A 25,024-nucleotide genomic window follows, 5' to 3' on the forward strand; every position below is an offset into this window, starting at 1 on the left:
GGCCGTCTGACCTCTGAAGCAGACTGGAAGGAGAGCCAGAACGGCCTGTAGTCAAACGGTGGCCATTTTGTTCTAACGTCATGCTCACATTGGGAACCCTATAACCCTAACCCTTTCCTGGAACGGGGTGGAAAAGGAACCCAACCTGAGTGTGACATAAGAGCAAAATGGCCGCCGTGTGAATATGGTCAATGGCCACGCGTGAGAGGCACATAAATCAAATCAAATCAAATCAAATTTATTTGTAAGGCCCGACAACACACGTTAATCTCCCCATGGGCCGGACACGTCTTCTTTAAACAAGTCAAGAAGAAACATCACAATAAATCAAGAACAAAACAAAAACACCATGAAGTCCAAAACATTTTAAATAAATGAATGCAATGTTGGCGCGATAGAGGAAACACACCAAGCACAGTTTTCTTCTTTTTTTTTCTTTTTTTTTACGTATAAAGTATATTCTTTTATATGTTGAGTATGTGTCCCTCTTGCCAAGACAGATTTTGCCAATGGATTCAAACACGATCTTCCTCCTCATTCCAGTGCTAACAGTCACACTTTTAAACAATAGTGAATTTCCATTTAGAATCATCTACTGAGTAAATGGCAAATGGTGCATTTGTATAGCAGCCTTTATCCAAAGCGCTTTACAAATTGTTCCTCACATTTTATTCTACCCATTCACTCACACACCGATCGCAGAGGCAAGGTGCCAACCTGCCCATCGGGAGCAATTAGTGGTTAAGTGTCTTGCTCAAGGACACTTGACAAGCTGCCCGGGAGGAGCGGGAATCGAACTGGGAACTTCTGGATTACCAGACGACTGCTCTACCACCTGAGCCACTGTCACCCCAATCTTCTGTTGTCTTTGAAAACTACTGTACATGTTGGTTTAGAATCATTCTAGCGATTAGCGGTAACTCATTATCACCAGTGATGCTGTGCATGTTATCTGACAGCATTAAGACCGTAATGGAAGCATAATGGTGATGGAGTTACTCCTGGGTGTGTGTGTGTGTGTGTGTGTGTGTGTGTGTGTGTGTGTGTGTGTGTGTGTGTGTGTGTGTGTGTGTGTGTGTGTGTGTGTGTGTGTGTGTGTGTGTGTGTGTGTGTGTGTGTGTGTGTGTGTGTGTGTGTGTGTGTGTGTGTGTGTGTGTGTGTGTGTGTGCGATTAGTGATTCAAAGCGGATGGAGGAACTGTTCACCAGAAATCAACAAATGAGAGAACATCAGCGTCTACTGACAGAGAACATCCAGTCACTGGAAAACAGGTACTTTATCTATCTATCTATCTATCTATCTATCTATCTATCTATCTATCTATCTATCTATCTATCTATCTATCTATCTATCTATCTATCTATCTATCTATCTATCTATCTATCTATCTATCTATCTATCTATCTATCTATCTATCTATCTATCTATCTATCTATCTATCTATCTATCTATCTATCTATCTATCTATCTATCTGTCTGTCTGTCTGTCTGTCTGTCTGTCTGTCTGTCTGTCTGTCTGTCTGTCTGTCTGTCTGTCTGCCTGTCTGTCTGTCTGTCTGTCTGTCTGTCTGTCTGTCTGTCTTTCTGTCTGTCTGTCTGTCTGTCTGTCTACGTATCTCTTAACTAAAGTGCAACAGAGCAATATGCAGCATGTGACGCTCTAAGCGTTTACAGTAAGAAGCTCTATTCTGGCTCTACAGTAGCTAGAAGTATCTATTTACAGGTTCACTCAGAGTAACAATGAGGAAACAATTATGCAACTTGAATCACCGTTTCTCCCTGAATGTTCACAATGTATATCATTCCGTATGTACTGTAAGTATGCATGTATCCAATCCAACTTTATTTGTATAGCACATTTAAAAACAACATGGTTCTCGACTCCCGGAGAGTCAGCATTGCCTTGGCTCGGGCTGATCGCTATACTAACTCGTTTGGCTGAGTTAGGGGGAGGGGAGCCGTGGGTGGGTCCTGGGCGTTGTGGACAGCGACCCCTACAGTTCGGTCGGGGCACCTGCTCAGCGAAGGTAGGATCTGGTGAGAGGTAGTGCGGCCTCCCACACGTTACACTCTCCCAGTGAGAATCTGCGCGGCCAGGCTGGCTGCCGGCTGGCTGCACATGCGTCGGAGGAAAGCATGTGACAGTCTCCGGCCTCTCGGACCAACAGTAGGGGAAAGTGCGCAACAACCAGGAAGGGGGTTGGGAATTGGCATAACGACTAACAGTGGGATGGGAGAAAAATCGGAAAAAGAAGGAGGGGGGAAAAAGATAAAAAATAAAAATAAAAATGGTTGACCAAAGTGCTTCACGGTAAAAACCTAGTAAAAAATATAGTAAAAAAACACATAAACACAATACAAAGTACACAGAACTACAAACAAAATTACAGCAGCAGACTACTTTTTTTTTAAAGCTAGGGAGAACAAATGTATGTATGTATGTTGGTATGTATGTATGTTGTATGTATGTATGTATGTATGTATGTATGTATGTATGTATGTATGTATGTATGTATGTATGTATGTATGTATGTATGTATGTATGTATGTATGTATGTATGTATGTATGTATGTAGTATGTATGTATGTATGTATGTATGTATGTATGTATGTATGTATGTATGTATGTATGTATGTATGTATGTATGTATGTATGTATTGTACAAAGATGCTAATACTTGGCATTGATTACCATGGCAACAACCGAGGCTTTGAAGCATTATTATTGGGGAAATCTTCCTGTCCCATGCTCTGTTTCAGCCTGGTATTGGTCCAGTATCCCATACCAATAGACCATTTTCTAACTTGACAACATAAACACTCTAAATGGAGTTTATTTCCTGTTGCAGTGATTGCAATGCTAACACAATAGCTGATAAGGAAACTATTCCCTGACAGCTGACAGGAAGTAAACTTTAGCCCAACTTAGCGACGGAATTCTTCAGAAAAGGTCTATATGGATATTGGTGCATCCTTAGTAAAGATGCGTCATGTTCCCAAGCCAGATATTATTAATAATAATAATAATAATAATAATAATAATAATAATAATAATAATAATAATAATAATAATAATAATAATAATAATAATAATAATAATAATAATAATAATAATAATAATAATAATAATAATAATAATAATAATAATAATAATAATAATAATAATAATAATAATAATAATAATAATAATAATAATAATAATAATAATAATAATAATAATAATAATAATAATAATAATAATAATAATAATAATAATAATAATAATAATAATAATAATAATAATAATAATAATAATAATAATAATAATAATAATAATAATAATAATAATAATAATAATAATAATAATAATAATAATAATAATAATAATAATAATAATAATAATAATAATAATAATAATAATAATAATAATAATAATAATAATAATAATAATAATAATAATAATAATAATAATAATAATAATAATAATAATAATAATAATAATAATAATAATAATAATAATAATAATAATAATAATAATAATAATAATAATAATAATAATAATAATAATAATAATAATAATAATAATAATAATAATAATAATAATAATAATAATAATAATAATAATAATAATAATAATAATAATACATGGCCGTCGGGTTTTCTCATTTCTTGAATAGTAGACTTTTTGGAGATTTGCAGGACCCTCGTGTTGTGAGAGTGTGCACTGACCTATGTTGTGGCCTACAGGCTGAGGGCGGGGCTATGTGACAGGTGTACTGACCTATGTTGTGGCCTACAGGCTGAGGGCGGGGCTATGTGACAGGTGTACTGACCTATATGTTGTGGCCTACAGGCTGAGGGCGGGGCTATGTGACAGGTGTACTGACCTATGTTGTGGCCTACAGGCTGAGGGCGGGGCTATGTGACAGGTGTACTGACCTATGTTGTGGCCTACAGGCTGAGGGCGGGGCTATGTGACAGGTGTACTGACCTATGTTGTGGCCTACAGGCTGAGGGCGGGGCTATGTGACAGGTGTACTGACCTATGTTGTGGCCTACAGGCTGAGGGCGGGGCTATGTGACAGGTGTACTGACCTATGTTGTGGCCTACAGGCTGAGGGCGGGGCTATGTGACAGGTGTACTGACCTATGTTGTGGCCTACAGGCTGAGGGCGGGGCTATGTGACAGGTGTACTGTCACTCAGGACGTGGCCAAGAGGAGACAGCAGGAATATGAAGCCTCCCAGATACAGAGTCTCCAACACATCTCCATACTGGGTAAGAACCATCCACCCCTCTACCACCCCTCTGTCCACCCAACCACCCAACCACCCCTCTGTCCACCCAACCACCCCTCTACCACCACTCTGTCCACCCATCCACCCAACCACCCCTCTACCACCACTCTGTCCACCCATCCACCCAACCACCCCTCTACCACCACTCTGTCCACCCATCCACCCAACCACCCCTCTACCACCACTCTGTTCACCCATCCACCCAACCACCCCTCTACCACCCCTCTGTTCACCCATCCACCCAACCACCCCTCTACCACCACTCTGTTCATCCATCCACCCAACCACCATTCTATCATCTGTCTGTCTATTCAACTATCATTCTATCATCCGTCTGTTCATCCAACTATCATTCTATCATCCTTCTGTCCATCCAACCATCATTCTATCATCTGTCTGTCCATCCAACTATCATTCTATCATCCGTCTGTCCATCCAACTATCATTCTATCATCCGTCTGTCCATCCAACTATCATTCTATCATCCGTCTGTCCATCCAACTATCATTCTATCATTCGTCTGTTCATCCAACTATCATTCTATTTTCCGTCTGTTCATCCAACTATCATTCTATCATCCGTCTGTTCATCCAACTATCATTCTATCATCCGTCTGTCCATCCAACTATCACTCTATCATCCGTCTGTCCATCCAACTATCGTGCATCAACTACATGCATCTTCTCTCCACTCCTCTCTTCCTCTTCCTCCATTTTCTCTCTTCCTCTCATCACACTATCACCCCCCCCCCCGCCTCCTCCCTCCTCCATGAACGAACAACACCACTGTAGGCCAGCAGCTCTAAAGGGCATCACTGTCTGTGACCCCGGTCTGACCTGTGAGTGACCTGTGACCTGTGACCTGTGTTGCAGCTGGAGAGATGAACAACCTGAGAAAGGACAACAAGAGACTGAGAGAGGAAGTGCATCATCTGAGAGGAGTGCTGATGGAGTGAGTGTTTCACATTTAGTCATTTACATTTAGTCATTTAGCTGCTGACGCTTTTATCCAAAGCGACTTACAAGTTCTGTACGACAAGACAGCAAGAAGGGCACAACTCTATCAGCTGAGTAACAATGTTCATCAAAGTGTTGAGTGCTACAGTGTAGGTTAGTTTATTAGGACAAGTGCATGACAGTAATGTTAGTTAGGGTTAGAGTTTAAAAAAAAATTAATTTCAGATAATGGTTGAAGAAGTGCGTCTTTAGTCGACGGCGAAAGATTGGACGGGTTTCGGCTGTTCTAACTGGGGTGGGCAGTTCGTTCCACCATTGTGGGGCAAGGACTGAGAATAGGCGGCTTCTCTTTGATGACCCTCCCGGAGCTTGGATAGGAGTAGGTCTGAGGCGGCCAGAAGATGCAGAGCGTAGGGGTCTTGAGGGTGTGTAGTTAGAAGATGCAGAGCGTAGGGGTCTTGAGGGTGTGTAGTTAGAAGATGCAGAGCGTAGGGGTCTTGAGGGTGTGTAGTTAGAAGATGCAGAGCGTAGGGGTCTTGAGGGTGTGTAGTTAGAAGATGCAGAGCGTAGGGGTCTTGAGGGTGTGTAGTTAGAGACCATTGACTGGAGGAAGGCGGGAGCGGTTCCCTTTGCCGCATGGTATGCCAGGTCGAGGGCCTTGAAGCGGACTCGTGCAGCGATGGGGAGCCAGTGCAGGTCCCTAAGAAGTGGGGTGATATGGGCCGATCATTAAATGGATAACAATAATAAAAACCAGAAAATAATAAAAATTACGTTTCGTTGCAGAGGTCACAGTGAACACTCCTCCAACAGCACGACCCCTGAGGTCAAGACAACACGATCTCCTAACCTTTCACCCTCGAATGGCCCTGTGGCCCTCATCATCACGGCAACCGGCAGAGCACCCAGCCAGTCAACAGATGGCGCTGTTGCAGTGAAAAGTGAGCCAGACCAACAAACAGAAGGTATGAAGAAAAAACACAGAGGAAGACAGTATTATTCGTTTCTTGTTTGTTTGTTTTTCACATAACATTGAATCAGTTACACTTATAGAAGATAATCCAGTTAAGGCACAGGTTCATGCCTGGACTTGTTCTCATGTGTAGTGAAGTAATACTGAGTCTGATTGATTTCTGGTTTGCCTGAACAGAACTCTCTGAGCGCAGACAGTTGAGGCCGGGCTGGAACCGAGGCCACTTTGTAAGTGTTTCTTACATTTAAAAAAAATATATATATATATATATATCACCAAATAATTCGAATGATTTTTTTGGATCAACCTTTTACACAAAGATAAGAAATAGGTTTTGCATGATTTAAACATCTGCTCTCTGTCTCACAGGAGTCCTTCAAGCCTCTCTCGTGGAAGACAGACAGCACCGGAGCTGCAGGGGGCGCTGCAGAGAGGAGGTGAGGGAGGCCGTGATGAACACATCACAGTGACAGAATGTGTATATTATTATAACCATAGATATCTATATAGAACACTAGATAGCTTAAGGCGGAGTCACCAGCGTCACTGAACCGCCGCCATCTTGCTCGAGTCAGCCTTGAGTGAGGGTGAGTGATCTGCACAGACAAAAATACTCATAACTCGCTGAAATATTGACGGATTTACAAACGGGTTGGTTTATTACAAGCATTTATTATTAGCATTATTAAAAAAATTAAAAAAAAATGCCTTTAAAGGGGAACTCCAACATTTTGGGAAATTAGCTTATTTAACATCTTCCCTGGAGTTAGACAAGAAGATACATACCTTTTTTGTCTCTGTGCGTGCATTTTAGCTTTGGGAATAGACGCTCCGTTAGCATAGCTTAGCTTCATCACTGGAAGTTAGGGGGCGCACTGAAATTATGGCAAGGGTTATTAGCCCCCTAACTTTTGATTGCAAAGTCTGACATTGACCCCCTTTTCAGGAGTTGACCTAGAGCCCACCAAGGTCATGCATATCAAGTTTGGTCAATGTCAGACCTTGCAATACACTGTAAGGCACTGTAAGGCTACTGTCCTGCCTCACTTCCAGTGATGAAGCTAAGCTATGCTAACGGAGCGTCTATTCCCAAAGCTAAAATGCACGCACAGAGACAAAAAAGGTATGTATCTTCTTGTCTAACTCCAGGGAAGATGTTAAATAAGCTAATTTCCCAAAATGTTGGAGTTCCCCTTTAAGTAAAAAAGTAGACATGAATGTTATCAGTAGCTGAGCTGCCTCGAGCAAGATGGCCGCCCTATGACGACGTCGCTCTACATTGGCCGGCAGCGCGGGTAAGCTATCTAGTGTTCTATATAGATATCTATGATTATATAGATAGATTACATTTGGTGCGCTGCAGCAATCTTCACCCCCCCCCCCCCCCCCACCCAAATAAAAAATATCAAAAAAAATTAACAGTTCTACAGTAAAGTACTGCACCTTTATTTATTATATTTATTACAAACAAAAACAAGAGCTGAGAAGAAATGCAAAGTGTAAATATATATATTTTTTCTTTCTGGGCACAGTTTTTGGCTACGTCGACTATAGGGAGCTCTGCCCCTAACTCTCATTCTATCTCTCTATCTCTCTCTCTCTCTCTCTCTCACTCTGTCTCTCTCTCCGTGTCTCTCTCTCTCTCTCTCTCTCTCTCTCTCTCTCTCTCACTCTGTCTCTCTCTCCGTGTCTCTCTCGCTCTCTCTCTTTCTCACTCAATCTCTCTCTCTCTATCTCTCACTCTCTCTCTCTCCCTCTCCCCCCCTCCCTCCCCCCCTCCCTCCCTCCCTCCCTCCCTCCCTCCCTCCCTCCCTCCCTCCCTCCCTCCCTCCCTCCCTCCCTCCCTCACCTCCTCCCGTCTCCTCAGAACACGTAGTGTCGAGGGACCGGACCAGCGCTCCCAGCTCCCTCCCTCCATCCCTCCCCACGTCCTCCTGCTGAAGAGCGCTCTCCTCCCCTGCTCCTCCTCCTCCTCCTCCTCCGCCCCCGGGGGGGGGGAGCTGAAGCCCATGAGCAGGCACGTGCTCCACGCCCCCGTGCCCTGCCGCCCCCACCCCATGAAGAGCGCCCACGTCTCCCTGCCCTGGCCCCTCCCCGAGGCCTCTGAGTGGGTCACGCTGCAGGCGGCGGGGGGGGGCGAGAGCCTGGTGGTGGTCCAGCAGCAGCAGCAGCAACCCGGCGGCCCCCCCAAGCTCGGCCCCCTGCGCTTCCCCAACCTCATCCCCACCAGCCAGCACATCATCAACCACCACGGCGCTCCGGGCGCCGCCCAGGGGAGGAGGCCGGTGGTGGGGCACGTGGCGTGGCACAAGCACAGCCCCCCGCAGCAGGCCCTCTCCAAGGAGCAGGCGCTGGTGTTCAGGGTGCGGAGTATCCTGGAGGCGGCGCAGCCGGCGGTGGAGAGCGTCCCCCCCGCCAACAAGACCCCCCCGGCGGCGGCGGTGGAGAAGAGGGAGATGGCGCCGCCCCAGTGGAAGAGCGCGGCGGCGCAGCAGCCCGAGAGGGCGGTCAGGGAGGGTCAGAGCGACGCGCCCCTGGACCTGTCGGACCGCGGCTGTCGGCTGTCGGAGCCCAAGCTGCGGCTGGTGGTGCGGGAGGGGCCGAGGGAGGGGGAGGGGGGGGAGGGGGGGGGCGCCGGGATGGAGAGGGTGGACCCTTCGGCCCACGCGCCCGCCCCCCGCTCGTCTTCGTCGTCCTCTTCGTGCTCGCCCCCTGCCCCCCCCTCCTCCTCCTCACCCTCATCGTCCGTCCAGCAGCAGCCGGGGGGGCGGGGGTCCGCTGAGCAGCCGGGGCGGGGGTCCGCTGAGCAGCCGGGGCGGGGGTCCGCTGAGCAGAGCCAGAACCACAAGGTAGAGAGCTTCGTGTCACGTCACTGGACTCTTCTGACAATAATGCTCTTTAATTCAGAACCAACGCAGGCATTGTAATTGTTTGGCTGATAGTTGTTTCGCCCCCTTTCCTTCAGTAGACACACACACGCACACACACACACACACACATCAACTGACACACACACACACACACACACACACACACACACACACACACACACACACACACATCAACTGACACACACACACACACACACACACACACATCAACTGACACACACACACACACACACACACACACACACACACACACATCAACTGACACACACACACACACACACACACACACACACACACATCAACTGACACACACACACACACACACACACACACACACACACACACATGCATACAAAAACACCCACAGCAGACACACAACACAACAACCGGGCAGCGTGTCCTTGAGCAAGACACTTAACCCCTAGCAGGTTGGCACCTTGCATGGTCGCCTCCGCCGTCGGTGTGTGAATGTGTGAGTGAGTTGGTGAAATATGAGGAACTATATTGTAAAAAGAAAATTTAAAAGCAGCCATTTACTGGGCGGTCAGGTGGCGTAGCGGAGATTGCGTTCGTCACCAACCCCGGAGACGCTGGATTCGGGATTCGCCTGTTCGAATCCAGCTCACAGCTCCCGGGGTTGTCACCAGCTTGGCTGGCCGTTCACACTAATACAATTGGCTGTATTAGAGGGTGGGAAAGCTGGCGGGGTGGGTCCGGGTCGTTGTAAACAGCGACTCCTACAGTTCGGTCGGGGCGCCTGCTCAGCGCGGATAGGATCTAAGGGGGGTAGTGTGATCCTTCCACACGTTACACCCTCTCAGTGAGAGTCCGCGCTGCCAGGTGAAAAGAAGCGGTTGATTGGCTAGACGTGTGTCGGAGGAAGCACGTGGTAGCCTCCACTCTCCCAGACCGACTGTGGGGGGTAAGTGCGCAGCGACCAGGAAGGGGATTGGGAATTGGCATAACGACTAACATTGGGATGGGAGAAAATCGGAGGAAAATGGAGGGGGAAAAAGATTAAAAAAAAATAAAGAAAAAGCAGCCATTTACCATCATGACCCCCCCCCCCCTCTGTGATGTCATCATGACCCCCCCCCCCCCCCCCCCTGTGATGTCATCATGACCCCCTCCTGCAGCAAGGAGAGGAGCAGGCAGAGAAGGAGGAGACTGCGGTAAAGACAGACGTGACCTCTAATGGAAGGAAGGTCCCCGTCCTCACCATCTCACTACGGCCAGGTGAGGGCGCTGTGTAGTGTATGTAGTGTGTGTGTGAGGGGTGTGTAGTGTAGTAGTGTAGTGTGTGTGTTAGGGCTGTGTAGTAGTGTAGTGTGTGTGTGAGGGCTGTGTAGTAGTGTAGTGTGTATGTGAGGGCTGTGTAGTAGTGTAGTGTGTATGTGAGGGGTGTGTGTGTAGTGTAGTGTGTATGTGAGGGCTGTGTAGTAGTGTAGTGTGTATGTGAGGGCAGTGTGTGTAGTGTAGTGTGTGTGTGAGGGCTGTGTAGTAGTGTAGCGTGTATGTGAGGGCAGTGTGTGTAGTGTAGTGTGTATGTGAGGGCTGTGTAGTAGTGTAGTGTGTATGTGAGGGGTGTGTAGTAGTGTAGTGTGTATGTGAGGGCAGTGTGTGTAGTGTAGTGTGTATGTGAGGGGTGTGTGTAGTATATGTACCGGTATGCATAGTGTATGAGTTCACTGTGTGCTGTGTGTGCGTGTGTGTGTGTGTGTGCTGTGTGTACGTGTGTGTGTGTGCGTGCGCGAGCGTGTGCATGTGCGTGTGTGTGTGTGTGTGTGTGTGTGTGTGTGTGTGTGTGTGTGTGTGTGTTAAAACACACTTCTTCAAACAATATCTGAAATGCACCCATGCACTCTGCTAGACTGCTGCTAAGGAATCTACCTTGGTGCCTATATTACTTTTTGTTTGTTGTTGTTGTGATGTTTTCTTGTGAGTACTTCAATGTTTGTGGTTTTATATTTTGGTGTAGACTAATGGGGATCCACAATAAAACAACAACTAAAAAACTACAACTACCAGTACCTACTATGCTAATATGTCTATACTACTATGCACCCAAGACTGTAGCACCCAGATTCAACACTGTTTGACGAACAATCCTACTGACCCTTAGCTGCCAGAGTTGTACCTTTCCTGCTGACTTGTTGTACCTTCCTGCTGACTTGTTGTACCTTCCTGCTGACTTGTTGTACCCTTCCTGCTGACTTGTTGTACCCTCCCTGCTGACTTGTTGTACCCTTCCTGCTGACTTGTTGTACCCTCCCTTGTTGTACCCTCCCTGCTGACTTGTTGTACCCTTCCTGCTGACTTGTTGTACCCTCCCTGCTGACTTGTTGTACCCTCCCTGCTGACTTGTTGTACCCTTCCTGCTGACTTGTTGTACCCTCCCTGCTGACTTGTTGTACCCTCCCTGCTGACTTGTTGTACCCTCCCTGCTGACTTGTTGTACCCTCCCTGCTGACTTGTTGTACCCTTCCTGCTGACTTGTTGTACCCTTCCTGCTGACTTGTTGTACCCTCCCTGCTGACTTGTTGTACCCTCCCTGCTGACTTGTTGTACCCTCCCTGCTGACTTGTTGTACCCTTCCTGCTGACTTGTTGTACCCTTCCTGCTGACTTGTTGTACCCTCCCTGCTGACTTGTTGTACCCTCCCTGCTGACTTGTTGTACCCTTCCTGCTGACTTGTTGTACCCTCCCTGCTGACTTGTTGTACCCTTCCTGCTGACTTGTTGTACCCTTCCTGCTGACTTGTTGTACCTCCCTGCTGACTTGTTGTACCCTTCCTGCTGACTTGTTGTACCTTCCTGCTGACTTGTTGTACCTTCCTGCTGACTTGTTGTACCCTTCCTGCTGACTTGTTGTACCTTCCTGCTGACTTGTTGTACCTTCCTGCTGACTTGTTGTACCTTCCTGCTGACTTGTTGTACCCTCCCTGCTGACTTGTTGTACCCTCCCTGCTGACTTGTTGTACCCTCCCTGTTGACTTGTTGTACCTTCCTGCTGACTTGTTGTACCCTTCCTGCTGACTTGTTGTACCTTCCTGCTGACTTGTTGTACCTTCCTGCTGACTTGTTGTACCCTCCCTGCTGACTTGTTGTACCCTCCCTGCTGACTTGTTGTAACCTTCCTGCTGACTTGTTGTACCCTTCCTGCTGACTTGTTGTACCCTTCCTGCTGACTTGTTGTACCCTTCCTGCTGACTTGTTGTACCCTCCCTGCTGACTTGTTGTACCCTTCCTGCTGACTTGTTGTACCCTTCCTGCTGACTTGTTGTACCTTCCTGCTGACTTGTTGTACCCTTCCTGCTGACTTGTTGTACCTTCCTGCTGACTTGTTGTACCTTCCTGCTGACTTGTTGTACCTTCCTGCTGACTTGTTGTACCTTCCTGCTGACTTGTTGTACCCTCCCTGCTGACTTGTTGTACCCTCCCTGCTGACTTGTTGTACCCTCCCTGTTGACTTGTTGTACCTTCCTGCTGACTTGTTGTACCCTTCCTGCTGACTTGTTGTACCTTCCTGCTGACTTGTTGTACCTTCCTGCTGACTTGTTGTACCCTCCCTGCTGACTTGTTGTACCCTCCCTGCTGACTTGTTGTAACCTTCCTGCTGACTTGTTGTACCCTTCCTGCTGACTTGTTGTACCCTTCCTGCTGACTTGTTGTACCCTTCCTGCTGACTTGTTGTACCCTCCCTGCTGACTTGTTGTACCCTTCCTGCTGACTTGTTGTACCCTTCCTGCTGACTTGTTGTACCCTTCCTGCTGACTTGTTGTACCCTTCCTGCTGACTTGTTGTACCCTTCCTGCTGACTTGTTGTACCCTTCCTGCTGACTTGTTGTACCCTTCCTGCTGACTTGTTGTACCCTTCCTGCTGACTTGTTGTACCCTCCCTGCTGACTTGTTGTACCCTTCCTGCTGACTTGTTGTACCCTTCCTGCTGACTTGTTGTACCCTTCCTGCTGACTTGTTGTACCCTTCCTGCTGACTTGTTGTACCCTCCCTGCTGACTTGTTGTACCCTTCCTGCTGACTTGTTGTACCCTTCCTGCTGACTTGTTGTACCCTTCCTGCTGACTTGTTGTACCCTTCCTGCTGACTTGTTGTACCCTCCCTGCTGACTTGTTGTACCCTTCCTGCTGACTTGTTGTACCCTTCCTGCTGACTTGTTGTACCCTTCCTGCTGACTTGTTGTACCCTTCCTGCTGACTTGTTGTACCCTCCCTGCTGACTTGTTGTACCCTTCCTGCTGACTTGTTGTACCCTTCCTGCTGACTTGTTGTACCCTTCCTGCTGACTTGTTGTACCCTTCCTGCTGACTTGTTGTACCCTTCCTGCTGACTTGTTGTACCTTCCTGCTGACTTGTTGTACCCTTCCTGCTGACTTGTTGTACCCTTCCTGCTGACTTGTTGTACCCTTCCTGCTGACTTGTTGTACCCTTCCTGCTGACTTGTTGTACCCTTCCTGTTGACTTGTTGTACCCTTCCTGCTGACTTGTTGTACCCTTCCTGCTGACTTGTTGTACCCTTCCTGCTGACTTGTTGTACCCTTCCTGCTGACTTGTTGTACCCTTCCTGCTGACTTGTTGTACCCTTCCTGCTGACTTGTTGTACCCTTCCTGCTGACTTGTTGTACACAGCCTGTACGTCGCTTTGGGTAAAAGCATCAGCTATATGACAGCTACAGTATAAAAGCTATCATCTCATGTGTTGACTATAACAGTGGTGCTGTTGGAGACGCTGAACGCTGGACTGCAGAGGAAGGCAGAGTCCTCGTCTTCAAACGGCAAGGTGAGACGTCGGATCCGTTCCCGGGTTCAACCAACACTGTTGTTTTCAGGGGCCTTTCTCTCAAGCGCTCACGCAGTCACGCTGTGTCACCAGCAGCTCTTGTTGAGTCTTGCGTCACTGACAACCGACAAACGAAAGGGCCGTGAACTCACAAGGAAGGGCAGAAGGAGACAGTGTGTCAGAGATATATATATATATATATATATATATATATATATATATATATATATATATATATATATATATATATATATATATATAGGTCAGTGGTCAGAACATCATTTGATGCGTTGTGTAGTTCCTGCTTTGTCAGCGTGATGCATTTGCAGCCATACTGTCTGTACTAGTATATACCTTACTATAGTATGCTACTATACTTATACTACTACCTATCACGCTAATCTCTGTCTATACTACTGTGCACTCAGAGTGTGACACTCAAGTTCGACACTATTTGACCAACAATATCACTGACCCTTAGCTGCCAGAGTTCTACCCTTACTGCTGACTTGTTGTTCACAGTTTGTAAGTCGATTTGAACGTAGCCGGTAACAGTCTGAATGTAACAGTCTGAACGTAACAGTCTGAACCTAACAGTCTGAACGTAACAGTCTGAAGGTAACAGTCTGAACGTAACAGTCTGAACGTAACAGTCTGAACCTAACAGTCTGAACGTAACAGTATTAACGTAATAGTCTGAACGTAACAGTCTGAACGTAACAGTATTAACGTAACAGTCTGAACGTAACAGTATTAACGTAACAGTATTAACGTAACAGTATTAACGTAACAGTCTGAACCAGTCTGAACGTAACAGTCTGAACGTAACAGTCTGAACGTAACAGTCTGAACGTAACAGTCTGAACCTAACAGTCTGAACGTAACAGTCTGAACGTAACAGTATTAACGTAACAGTCTGAAGGTAACAGTCTGAAGGTAACAGTCTGAACGTAACAGTCTGAACGTAACAGTATTAACGTAACAGTCTGAACGTAACAGTCTGAACGTAACAGTCTGAACGTAACAGTCTGAACGTAACAGTATTAACGTAACAGTATTAACGTAACAGTCTGAACGTAACAGTCTGAACGTAACAGTATTAACGTAACAGTCTGAACGTAACAGTCTGAACGTAACAGTATTAACGTAACAGTCTGAACGTAACAGTATTAACGTAACAGTCTGAACGTAACAGTATTAACGTAACAGTCTGAAGGTAACAGTCTGAAGGTAACTGTCTGAACGTAACAGTCTGAACGTAACAGTCTGAACGTAACAGTATTAAAGTAACAGTCTGAACGTAACAGTCTGAACGTAACAGTCTGAACGTAACAGTCTGAACGTAACAGTATTAACGTAACAGTCTGAACGTAACAGTCTGAACGTAACAGTATTAACGTAACAGTATTAACGTAACAGTCTGAACGTAACAGTCTGAACGTAACAGTCTGAACGTAACAGTCTGAACGTAACAGTATTAACGTAACAGTCTGAACGTAACAGTCTGAACGTAACAGTCTGAACGTAACAGTATTAACGTAACAGTCTGAAGGTAACAGTCTGAAGGTAACAGTCTGAACGTAACAGTCTGAACGTAACAGTATTAACGTAACAGTCTGAACGTAACAGTCTGAAGGTAACAGTCTGAAGGTAACAGTCTGAACGTAACAGTCTGAACGTAACAGTATTAACGTAACAGTCTGAACGTAACAGTCTGAACGTAACAGTCTGAACGTAACAGTCTGAAGGTAACAGTCTGAACGTAACAGTATTAACGTAACAGTCTGAACGTAACAGTCTGAACGTAACAGTATTAACGTAACAGTCTGAACGTAACAGTATTAACGTAACAGTCTGAACGTAACAGTATTAACGTAACAGTCTGAACGTAACAGTATTAACGTAACAGTCTGAAGGTAACAGTCTGAAGGTAACAGTCTGAACGTAACAGTCTGAACGTAACAGTCTGAACGTAACAGTATTAACGTAACAGTCTGAACGTAACAGTCTGAACGTAACAGTCTGAACGTAACAGTCTGAACGTAACAGTATTAACGTAACAGTCTGAACGTAACAGTCTGAACTTAACAGTATTAACGTAACAGTATTAACGTAACAGTCTGAACGTAACAGTCTGAACGTAACAGTCTGAACGTAACAGTATTAACGTAACAGTCTGAACGTAACAGTCTGAACGTAACAGTCTGAACGTAACAGTATTAACGTAACAGTCTGAAGGTAACAGTCTGAAGGTAACAGTCTGAACGTAACAGTCTGAACGTAACAGTATTAACGTAACAGTCTGAACGTAACAGTCTGAAGGTAACAGTCTGAAGGTAACAGTCTGAACGTAACAGTCTGAACGTAACAGTATTAACGTAACAGTCTGAACGTAACAGTCTGAACGTAACAGTCTGAACGTAACAGTCTGAAGGTAACAGTCTGAACGTAACAGTATTAACGTAACAGTCTGAAGGTAACAGTCTGAAGGTAACAGTCTGAACGTAACAGTCTGAACGTAACAGTCTGAACGTAACAGTATTAACGTAACAGTCTGAACGTAACAGTCTGAACGTAACAGTATTAACGTAACAGTATTAACGTAACAGTCTGAACGTAACAGTCTGAACGTAACAGTATTAACGTAACAGTCTGAACGTAACAGTATTAACGTAACAGTCTGAAGGTAACAGTCTGAAGGTAACAGTCTGAAGGTAACAGTCTGAACGTAACAGTCTGAACGTAACAGTCTGAACGTAACAGTCTGAACGTAACAGTCTGAACGTAACAGTCTGAACGTAACAGTATTAACGTAACAGTCTGAAGGTAACAGTCTGAACGTAACAGTCTGAACGTAACAGTCTGAACGTAACAGTATTAACGTAACAGTCTGAACGTAACAGTCTGAACGTAACAGTCTGAACGTAACAGTCTGAACGTAACAGTCTGAACATAACAGTATTAACGTAACAGTCTGAACGTAACAGTCTGAACGTAACAGTATTAACGTAACAGTATTAACGTAACAGTCTGAACGTAACAGTCTGAACGTAACAGTCTGAACGTAACAGTATTAACGTAACAGTCTGAACGTAACAGTCTGAACGTAACAGTATTAACGTAACAGTCTGAACGTAACAGTCTGAAGGTAACAGTCTGAAGGTAACAGTCTGAACGTAACAGTATTAACGTAACAGTCTGAACGTAACAGTCTGAAGGTAACAGTCTGAAGGTAACAGTCTGAACGTAACAGTCTGAACGTAACAGTCTGAACGTAACCGTCTGAACGTAACCGTCTGAACGTAACAGTCTGAACGTAACAGTCTGAACGTAACCGTCTGAACGTAACAGTCTGAAGGTAACAGTCTGAACCTAACAGTCTGAACGTAACAGTCTGAACGTAACAGTCTGAACGTAACAGTCTGAACGTAACCGTCTGAACGTAACAGTCTGAACGTAACAGTCTGAACGTAACCGTCTGAACGTAACAGTCTGAACGTAACAGTCTGAACGTAACAGTATGACCGTAACCGTCTGAACGTAACCGTCTGAACGTAACCGTCTGAACGTAACAGTCTGAACGTAACAGTATTAACGTAACAGTCTGAACGTAACAGTCTGAACGTAACAGTCTGAACGTAACAGTATTAACGTAACAGTCTGAAGGTAACAGTCTGAACGTAACAGTCTGAACGTAACAGTCTGAACGTAACAGTATTAACGTAACAGTCTGAACGTAACAGTCTGAACGTAACAGTCTGAACGTAACCGTCTGAACGTAGCCGTCTGAACGTAACCGTCTGAACGTAGCCGTCTGAACGTAACCGTCTGAACGTAACAGTCTGAACGTAACAGTATTAACGTAACAGTCTGAACGTAACAGTCTGAACGTAACAGTCTGAACGTAACAGTATTAACGTAACAGTCTGAAGGTAACAGTCTGAAGGTAACAGTCTGAACGTAACAGTCTGAACGTAACAGTCTGAACGTAACAGTATTAACGTAACAGTCTGAACGTAACAGTATTAACGTAACAGTCTGAACGTAACAGTCTGAACGTAACAGTATTAACGTAACAGTATTAACGTAACAGTCTGAACGTAACAGTCTGAACGTAACAGTCTGAACGTAACAGTATTAACGTAACAGTCTGAACGTAACAGTCTGAACGTAACAGTATTAACGTAACAGTCTGAAGGTAACAGTCTGAAGGTAACAGTCTGAAGGTAACAGTCTGAACGTAACAGTCTGAACGTAACAGTCTGAAGGTAACAGTCTGAAGGTAACAGTCTGAAGGTAACAGTCTGAACGTAACCGTCTGAACGTAACAGTCTGAACGTAACAGTCTGAACGTAACCGTCTGAACGTAACCGTCTGAACGTAACAGTCTGAACGTAACCGTCTGAACGTAACCGTCTGAACGTAACCGTCTGAACGTAACAGTCTGAACGTAACCGTCTGAACGTAACCGTCTGAACGTAACCGTCTGAACGTAACAGTCTGAACGTAACAGTCCGAACGTAACCGTCTGAACGTAACCGTCTGAACGTAACCGTCTGAACGTAACAGTCTGAACGTAACCGTCTGAACGTAACCGTCTGAACGTAACCGTCTGAACGTAACCGTCTGAACGTAACAGTCTGAACCTAACAGTCTGAACCTAACAGTCTGAACGTAGCCAAACGTGTCCCTTTTCTCTTCCCCTCAGCAGTCGTCCTCCACGGCTGACCCAGGAAGCAGCTCGGATGGGCCGGAGGGGGAGGAGGGGGAGGACAGCAGCCAGGGGTCCAAGAGGAAGAGGGCCGTCCTGGACACAGACACAGAGAGAGACTCTGACCCTGATGGTAGGGAGGGAGGGAGGGAGGGAGGGAGGGAGGGAGGGAGGGAGGGAGGGAGGGAGGGAGGGAGGGAGGGAGGGAGAGAGAGACTCTGACCCTGACGCCCCGAGCTCACTGCTGACGAATGAACACGGACGGACGGACGGGCGGCTGCCTCTTCACTTCCGCTCCCATGTTAACGGACGATAGTAGGCACACTGGCCGCGAGCGGGAGCGCGCCTCGCGAGCAGCTCGCGAGCGGCAAGCAATTTTTTCGCCTCGATCCTATTTGAGGCGGCGCGCCACGCGCATTGTCACAGAAATACAATTGAATATCTGCATTATTACCACAGATATAGATGTTGTTCAACCAGCTGTGTCTGTGATCTGCAAATAAACGCCCACCCCCCCCTGTCTGTATGTTTGTTTATACCTATAACTATTACAATGTTGCATAATAATAATAATAATAATAATAATAATAATAATAATAATAATAATAATAATAGCAGGATATAGCAGTCATTAAGTCAATCCACCTTGTCACCTATAATGACAAACGTTTTATTTGTTTCCTGACAGCTAATTAGTGTGGGTGACCTGGCGAAGCCAGGTTGCCACCCACACTATAGATATTGTTACTCTTTTTTTATTTCTTCTTTATTCCACCGATTTTGCCAACAAACTCCTCCCAGAGCGTTCGCGCCCCATACACGTGAAAGGTATCAAAACGACCGGCTTGCTCCAACTCGATATGCTATTCGAACTCGTAAAGTTTCACCGCACCGTCTGGCTACGAATCGACTTTAAACGGAAAAATGTTGGTCCCATAGGAAATGCATTGCAATTTAGAGTGTAGCAGCTGAAATAATCTTTTTTCCCCTACCTTGGGTAAATTGCGAGTGTGATCTCAATTTTGGACGTAGAAATAAAACAAACACATCAAAACGATGACACGGCTGTCAGTCCGCTCACAAAAGAAAAATAAATGGAATTGGACATTTCTATCTCAACTGACGACCATTTGTTTGAAGGTTCTCCTCTCCATTGACCGCCATGCAAATGCACTCTAGAAATCACTTTTTTCACACTATTTTTTAGCCTTCTGTTCCGATCGCCGAAGGAGTGCCACAATATCGCACGAATGCCACAATATCGGACATAACCCTTCGCCTACTCATTGTAGTGCTCTTGTGCGAGTCACAACGCTTCATCTCTTATAGTTTTCTTTTAATCAACGTGACAATGCAGTCATGTAAAGAAAATTCAGAATATGCAAGTCATTGTGCTCATGGCTGATTGGTTCAGGCTTAACAGCTGTGAGGCTCAGGGCTCATGGCTCAGCTGACCTGCCAATGACATCATCCACTTAACCCATCATTGCCCATCACTGTGTTGCAGTACTGAATTGCTGGACAGCGCCCTCTGTCTTGCGGGTTGTGTCTTGCGGGTTGTGTCATTGTACTCAGTAGGGATATCCTCTTTCATTTTTCATTGGTTGATGTTGACCACCTTTCATTGGTCGATGTTGACCACTCCCCCGATCCTTAGACCACGACCCCTTAGGCCACACCCCCTCAGTGTATCTCTTGAACCGTTTGTCGTAGAGACTTGCGGTTTGTGCCATTGGTCGATGTTGACCACCTTTCATTGGTCGATGTTGACCACTCCCCCGATCCTTAGACCACGCCCCCTTAGGCCACACCCCCTCAGTGTATCTCTTGAACCGTTTGTCGTAGAGACTTGCAGATTGTGCCATTGTACTCGGTGTAATAGTGTAATAGTGTGTAATAGTGTAATAGTGTAATAGTGTGTAATAGTGTAATAGTGTGTAATAGTGTAATAGTGTAATAGTGTGTAATAGTGTAATAGTGTAATAGTGTGTAATAGTGTAATAGTGTAATAGTGTGTAATAGTGTGTAATAGTGTAATAGTGTAATAGTGTGTAATAGTGTAATAGTGTGTAATAGTGTAATAGTGTAATAGTGCAATAGTGTGTAATAGTGTAATAGTGTAATAGTGTTATAGTGTGTAATAGTGTAATAGTGTGTAATAGTGTAATAGTGTGTAATAGTGTAATAGTGTAATAGTGCAATAGTGTGTAATAGTGTAATAGTGTTATAGTGTGTAATAGTGTAATAGTGTAATAGTGTAATAGTGTGTAATAGTGTAATAGTGTGTAATAGTAATAGTGTAATAGTGTAATAGTGTGTAATAGTGTAATAGTGTGTAATAGTGTAATAGTGTGTAATAGTGTAATAGTGTGTAATAGTGTAATAGTGTAATAGTGTGTAATAGTGTAATAGTGTAATAGTGTGTAATAGTGTAATAGTGTGTAATAGTGTAATAGTGTGTAATAGTGTAATAGTGTAATAGTGTGTAATAGTGTAATAGTGTAATAGTGTGTAATAGTGTAATAGTGTAATAGTGTGTAATAGTGTAATAGTGTAATAGTGTAATAGTGTGTAATAGTGTAATAGTGTAATAGTGTGTAATAGTGTAATAGTGTGTAATAGTGTAATAGTGTGTAATAGTGTAATAGTGTAATAGTGCAATAGTGTGTAATAGTGTAATAGTGTAATAGTGTTATAGTGTGTAATAGTGTAATAGTGTGTAATAGTGTAATAGTGTGTAATAGTGTAATAGTGTAATTGTGCAATAGTGTGTAATAGTGTAATAGTGTAATAGTGTTATAGTGTGTAATAGTGTAATAGTGTAATAGTGTAATAGTGTGTAATAGTGTAATAGTGTGTAATAGTGTGTAATAGTGTAATAGTGTGTAATAGTGTAATAGTGTGTAATAGTGTGTAATAGTGTGTAATAGTGTAATATTGTGTAATAGTGTAATAGTGTTGCGGGTTGTGTCATTGCACTCAGTAGGGATATCCTCTTTGATTGGTCTATGTTGACCACTCCCCCGATCCTTAGGCCGTGCCCCCTTTTTGTATCCTTTGAACCGTTTGTCATAGAGACTCGCGAGAGACCCTCTCCCCCGTTGGCCGGCGGTGCACAGGCGTCACCCACACTTTCACAATTTCCCCCGCGCGGAATTGTCTAGTTATGATTATTATTATTATGATTGAACAGCAACCAGTAGGCTTATATCAGTGTATATTTTATTAACAGATTGCAGAATGGGTATACAATACAGTACAGCTCTTTCTTTCTCTCTTTCTCTCTCGTTTTCTCTCTATCTTTCAATAGATGTTGTTCAGCCAACTAATGTGTCTATCTTTCCCAATGCAAATAAACAATATTACTATAGTTAGTACCCCGCCCTGTCTGTCTGTTTGTTTGTCTATCTGTCATATCTGGTTGCCTGTCTGTCTGGCTGTCTGTCTGTTTGTTTGTTTGTTTGTTTGTCTATCTGTCTATATCTGGTTGATGTCTGTCCCGACAGAGACAGATAGAGAGGGGGGGGGGAAGAGGGGGGAGATAGAGAGAGAGGAGAGAGAGATAGCGAGAGGGAGAGAGAGGGGGGGAGAGAGAGAGAGAGAGAGAGAGAGAGGGGGGAGAGAGAGAGGGAGAGAGAGCTCTTGATGCTGCTGGGGCTCCACGCTGCTCTTTCGAGTACAGTCACACACTGATCATCATTCTAAAATGACTGACTTCGCATATAGACTAGGCATTTACAGCTGTCCCAATGTAAATGTGCCTTCCTCGGTGCGCTTCCGCGCGCTCAAGTCGTAGGTCCAGTGTGCCTGACCAGGTGGCCTATTGCTTAATAACAGCGGAGCAGTGCTGCTTTTGCTTCCGCGTTTTCCCTGATTGGCTGCCACACGCCCCGCGGCAGGCGCGGCAACCGCAGAGCGGAGCGGCAGAGCTTGCGGAATTATGTAACCGCCCTAATCCGCCATAATTTTCATTCGGCGCTTCAGCTCACCTGGCAGAGCAGTGGTCCTGCGGTCCTCCGGTCCGTTGTTGACGAGTTCGAATCCTTTCAAATTTTCTTTTTAACATGATTTTTTTTTTAACGTGTATTCTTTCGCCGGTTAAGGTTAGGCATGGTTAAGGTTAAGGTTAAGGTTAGGCATTGTTTCGGAGTTGGTTAAGGTTAGAACGGTTAAGTTTAGGCGCTGTTAAGGAGCTGGTTAAGGTTAGAGTTTGTCTTAGAGACAGCCTATTTCCGCACTGCCGCTCTCCCGCGTTGCCGCGGTCACATGGTCAAATTGTCACATTCTTGCACTGCTCCGCTGTTAAAAAATAACACGCCACCAGGTGCGCGATCTCACGAGGGAGCCGCGCGTGAAATTCATTCGTTAGCAGTGAGCTCGGGGCGTGACACTGATGGGAGGGAGGGAGGGAGGGAGGGAGGGAGGGAGGGAGGGAGGGAGGGAGGGAGGGAGGGAGAGTCACAGACACAGAGAGAGACTCTGACACTGATGGTAGGAGGGATGCGAGGAGATAGAGGGGAGAGGGAGATAGATGTATAGAGAGAGAGGGGAGAGGGATTGAGGGAGGGCGGGAGAGAGAGAGAGGGGAGAGGGAGGGAGGGAAAATTGGAAGAGAGAGTGAGGGAGGGATGGAGAGAGAAAGGGGAGAGGGAGGGAGGGAGGGAGGGATGGAGAAAGAGAGGGAGGGAGGGATGGAGAGAGAGAGGGATGGATGGATGGAGAGAGAGAGGGATGGAAGGATGGAGAGAGAGAGAGAGGGATGGAAGGATGGAGAGAGAGGGGGTGGAAAGAGAGAAAGAGGGGAGAGGGAGGGATGGAGAGAGAGAGAGAGGGGGGGGGAAGGGGAGAGAGGGGGAGGGAGGGAGGGAGAGCATGTCCTCTCTCTTTGCCTCCCTGCACCCACTCTTTATGGACAGCATTCATTTGCACAAACATTGTGTATTTTAGATGGTAATAAACCGTCCCCCCCCCCCCCCCCCCCCCCCCACAGCCATGCCGCAGATGAGGAAGGTCACGATAAGAGTGGGACCGCAGGAAAAGAGCCCCAGCAACCACACAGGACAAGAACTAAAGGACATAGTTCTAGATATATAGTAGGTATATAAATGCAACATTCCCAATGTTATTTATGCATTTAAGACATACATCATCAATTATCCAATTCCTATATTTGTACTTTGTGTGACATGATGTGATGTGACGTGACATGATGTGGCGTGATGTGACGTGACATAACGTTATGCTATTTGGCGGATTGTTTAATTGATATGCAGCACCTCACAGGGCTATAAGTGCATTCCATAATTATGTGCAGTGGGCAGCCCAGCTATCACTGCCACGTAGTATTCATCTATCTGTACGGTAGTTTGTGACGGACAGAACACATATCTAAACTATGCAAATAATGACAGAGCTAAAGCAAAGTTACTCCCAGACGGGGTGCAAAGGTTTTTTTCAACACATGAAAGAAACTATGATTTGAGAGATATTTGTAAATTTACTGTTCAAAAAGCTAAGAAAGGGATTAAAAGGAGGTGTATTTCTATTATTGGGGTTAACTTGTGGAACAATGCGGATATACAGTTAAGAATGAGTCATTCGATTTTGGTTTTTAAGAAAAAGGTTTGTAAAGCTATTTTTTTAAACTAAAAGGGTGAATAACACTGTTTTGTTTTTTTTGTTTTCTTTTAGAATACTGTTTTGGAATCTACATGTTTGTATTTTTTTGAAAAGCAAAATTTTGAAAAACTACAAGGGTGAATAATTCTGTTTTGCTTGCTTTTTTTCTTTTCTTTAGAATACTGTTTTTGGAGTCTAAATGTTTGTATTTTTTGGTAAGAATATAGGACAGGCACATATAAGCACTATGCTTCAGTCTGTACCTTTTCAGTCACTGTAAATAATCAAATATTGATAAATGATGATGTATATTGTACTGTGTGTGATGATGACTGAAAAAATTAACTACTATACTACTACTACTACTAGTGCTCATCGATCTGTATGGTAGTTTGTGACGGACAGAACACATACCACACATTCTGCCTCGATCACACGTTCTGTCACACACACACACACACCGCCCCATTCTCACCAAGTGTAACTCTCACACACACACACACACATACACGCCGGCCCGTGCACAACGCTCTGAGGAGACATTAACCTGACGAGGCACATTGTAAAACATGTTGTACACAGTTTTTAAAGAGTGTGATCCTGTCCATTGGACGTGAATCCTGCTGAGAGGAAGGTTTATGTTTAGATGTTGATGAGTCGCTTATTCCACTCACTCTCTCACCCGCTCGCTCGCTCTGCCCCTAGTGGCGACTCACAGGCAATGCACTTTGTGTAAGCGTCTCTCATCTGTGTCCTTGTTAGTTTCCATGTTACACATTGTTTTCTATGAATAATAACCCAT

The 25,024-nt window shown here is 44.9% G+C and overlaps 1 protein-coding gene across 1 annotated transcript in view; it reads left to right on the forward strand.

Annotated features, from left to right (window-relative positions):
- Window positions 1-25,024, forward strand: part of rbbp8l (retinoblastoma binding protein 8-like) — a gene marked incomplete at its 3' end in the record, with an annotated part of 37,934 nt that overhangs the window by 1,447 nt on the left and 11,463 nt on the right. Inside the window, exons 3-13 of the mRNA XM_084332701.1 lie at window positions 1,176-1,271; window positions 4,145-4,257; window positions 5,150-5,228; window positions 6,020-6,198; window positions 6,384-6,433; window positions 6,576-6,643; window positions 8,074-9,055; window positions 10,234-10,333; window positions 13,825-13,892; window positions 18,601-18,736; window positions 23,594-23,696. Of these exons, the coding sequence (XP_084188827.1) occupies window positions 1,176-1,271; window positions 4,145-4,257; window positions 5,150-5,228; window positions 6,020-6,198; window positions 6,384-6,433; window positions 6,576-6,643; window positions 8,074-9,055; window positions 10,234-10,333; window positions 13,825-13,892; window positions 18,601-18,736; window positions 23,594-23,696 (1,974 nt within the window). The remainder of the gene's footprint in view (window positions 1-1,175; window positions 1,272-4,144; window positions 4,258-5,149; window positions 5,229-6,019; window positions 6,199-6,383; window positions 6,434-6,575; window positions 6,644-8,073; window positions 9,056-10,233; window positions 10,334-13,824; window positions 13,893-18,600; window positions 18,737-23,593; window positions 23,697-25,024) is intronic.

The sequence above is a fragment of the Notolepis coatsorum genome (genome assembly GCF_963971535.1).
Source record: "Notolepis coatsorum genome assembly, chromosome: 17".
Taxonomy (NCBI): Eukaryota; Metazoa; Chordata; class Actinopteri; order Aulopiformes; family Paralepididae; genus Notolepis; species Notolepis coatsorum.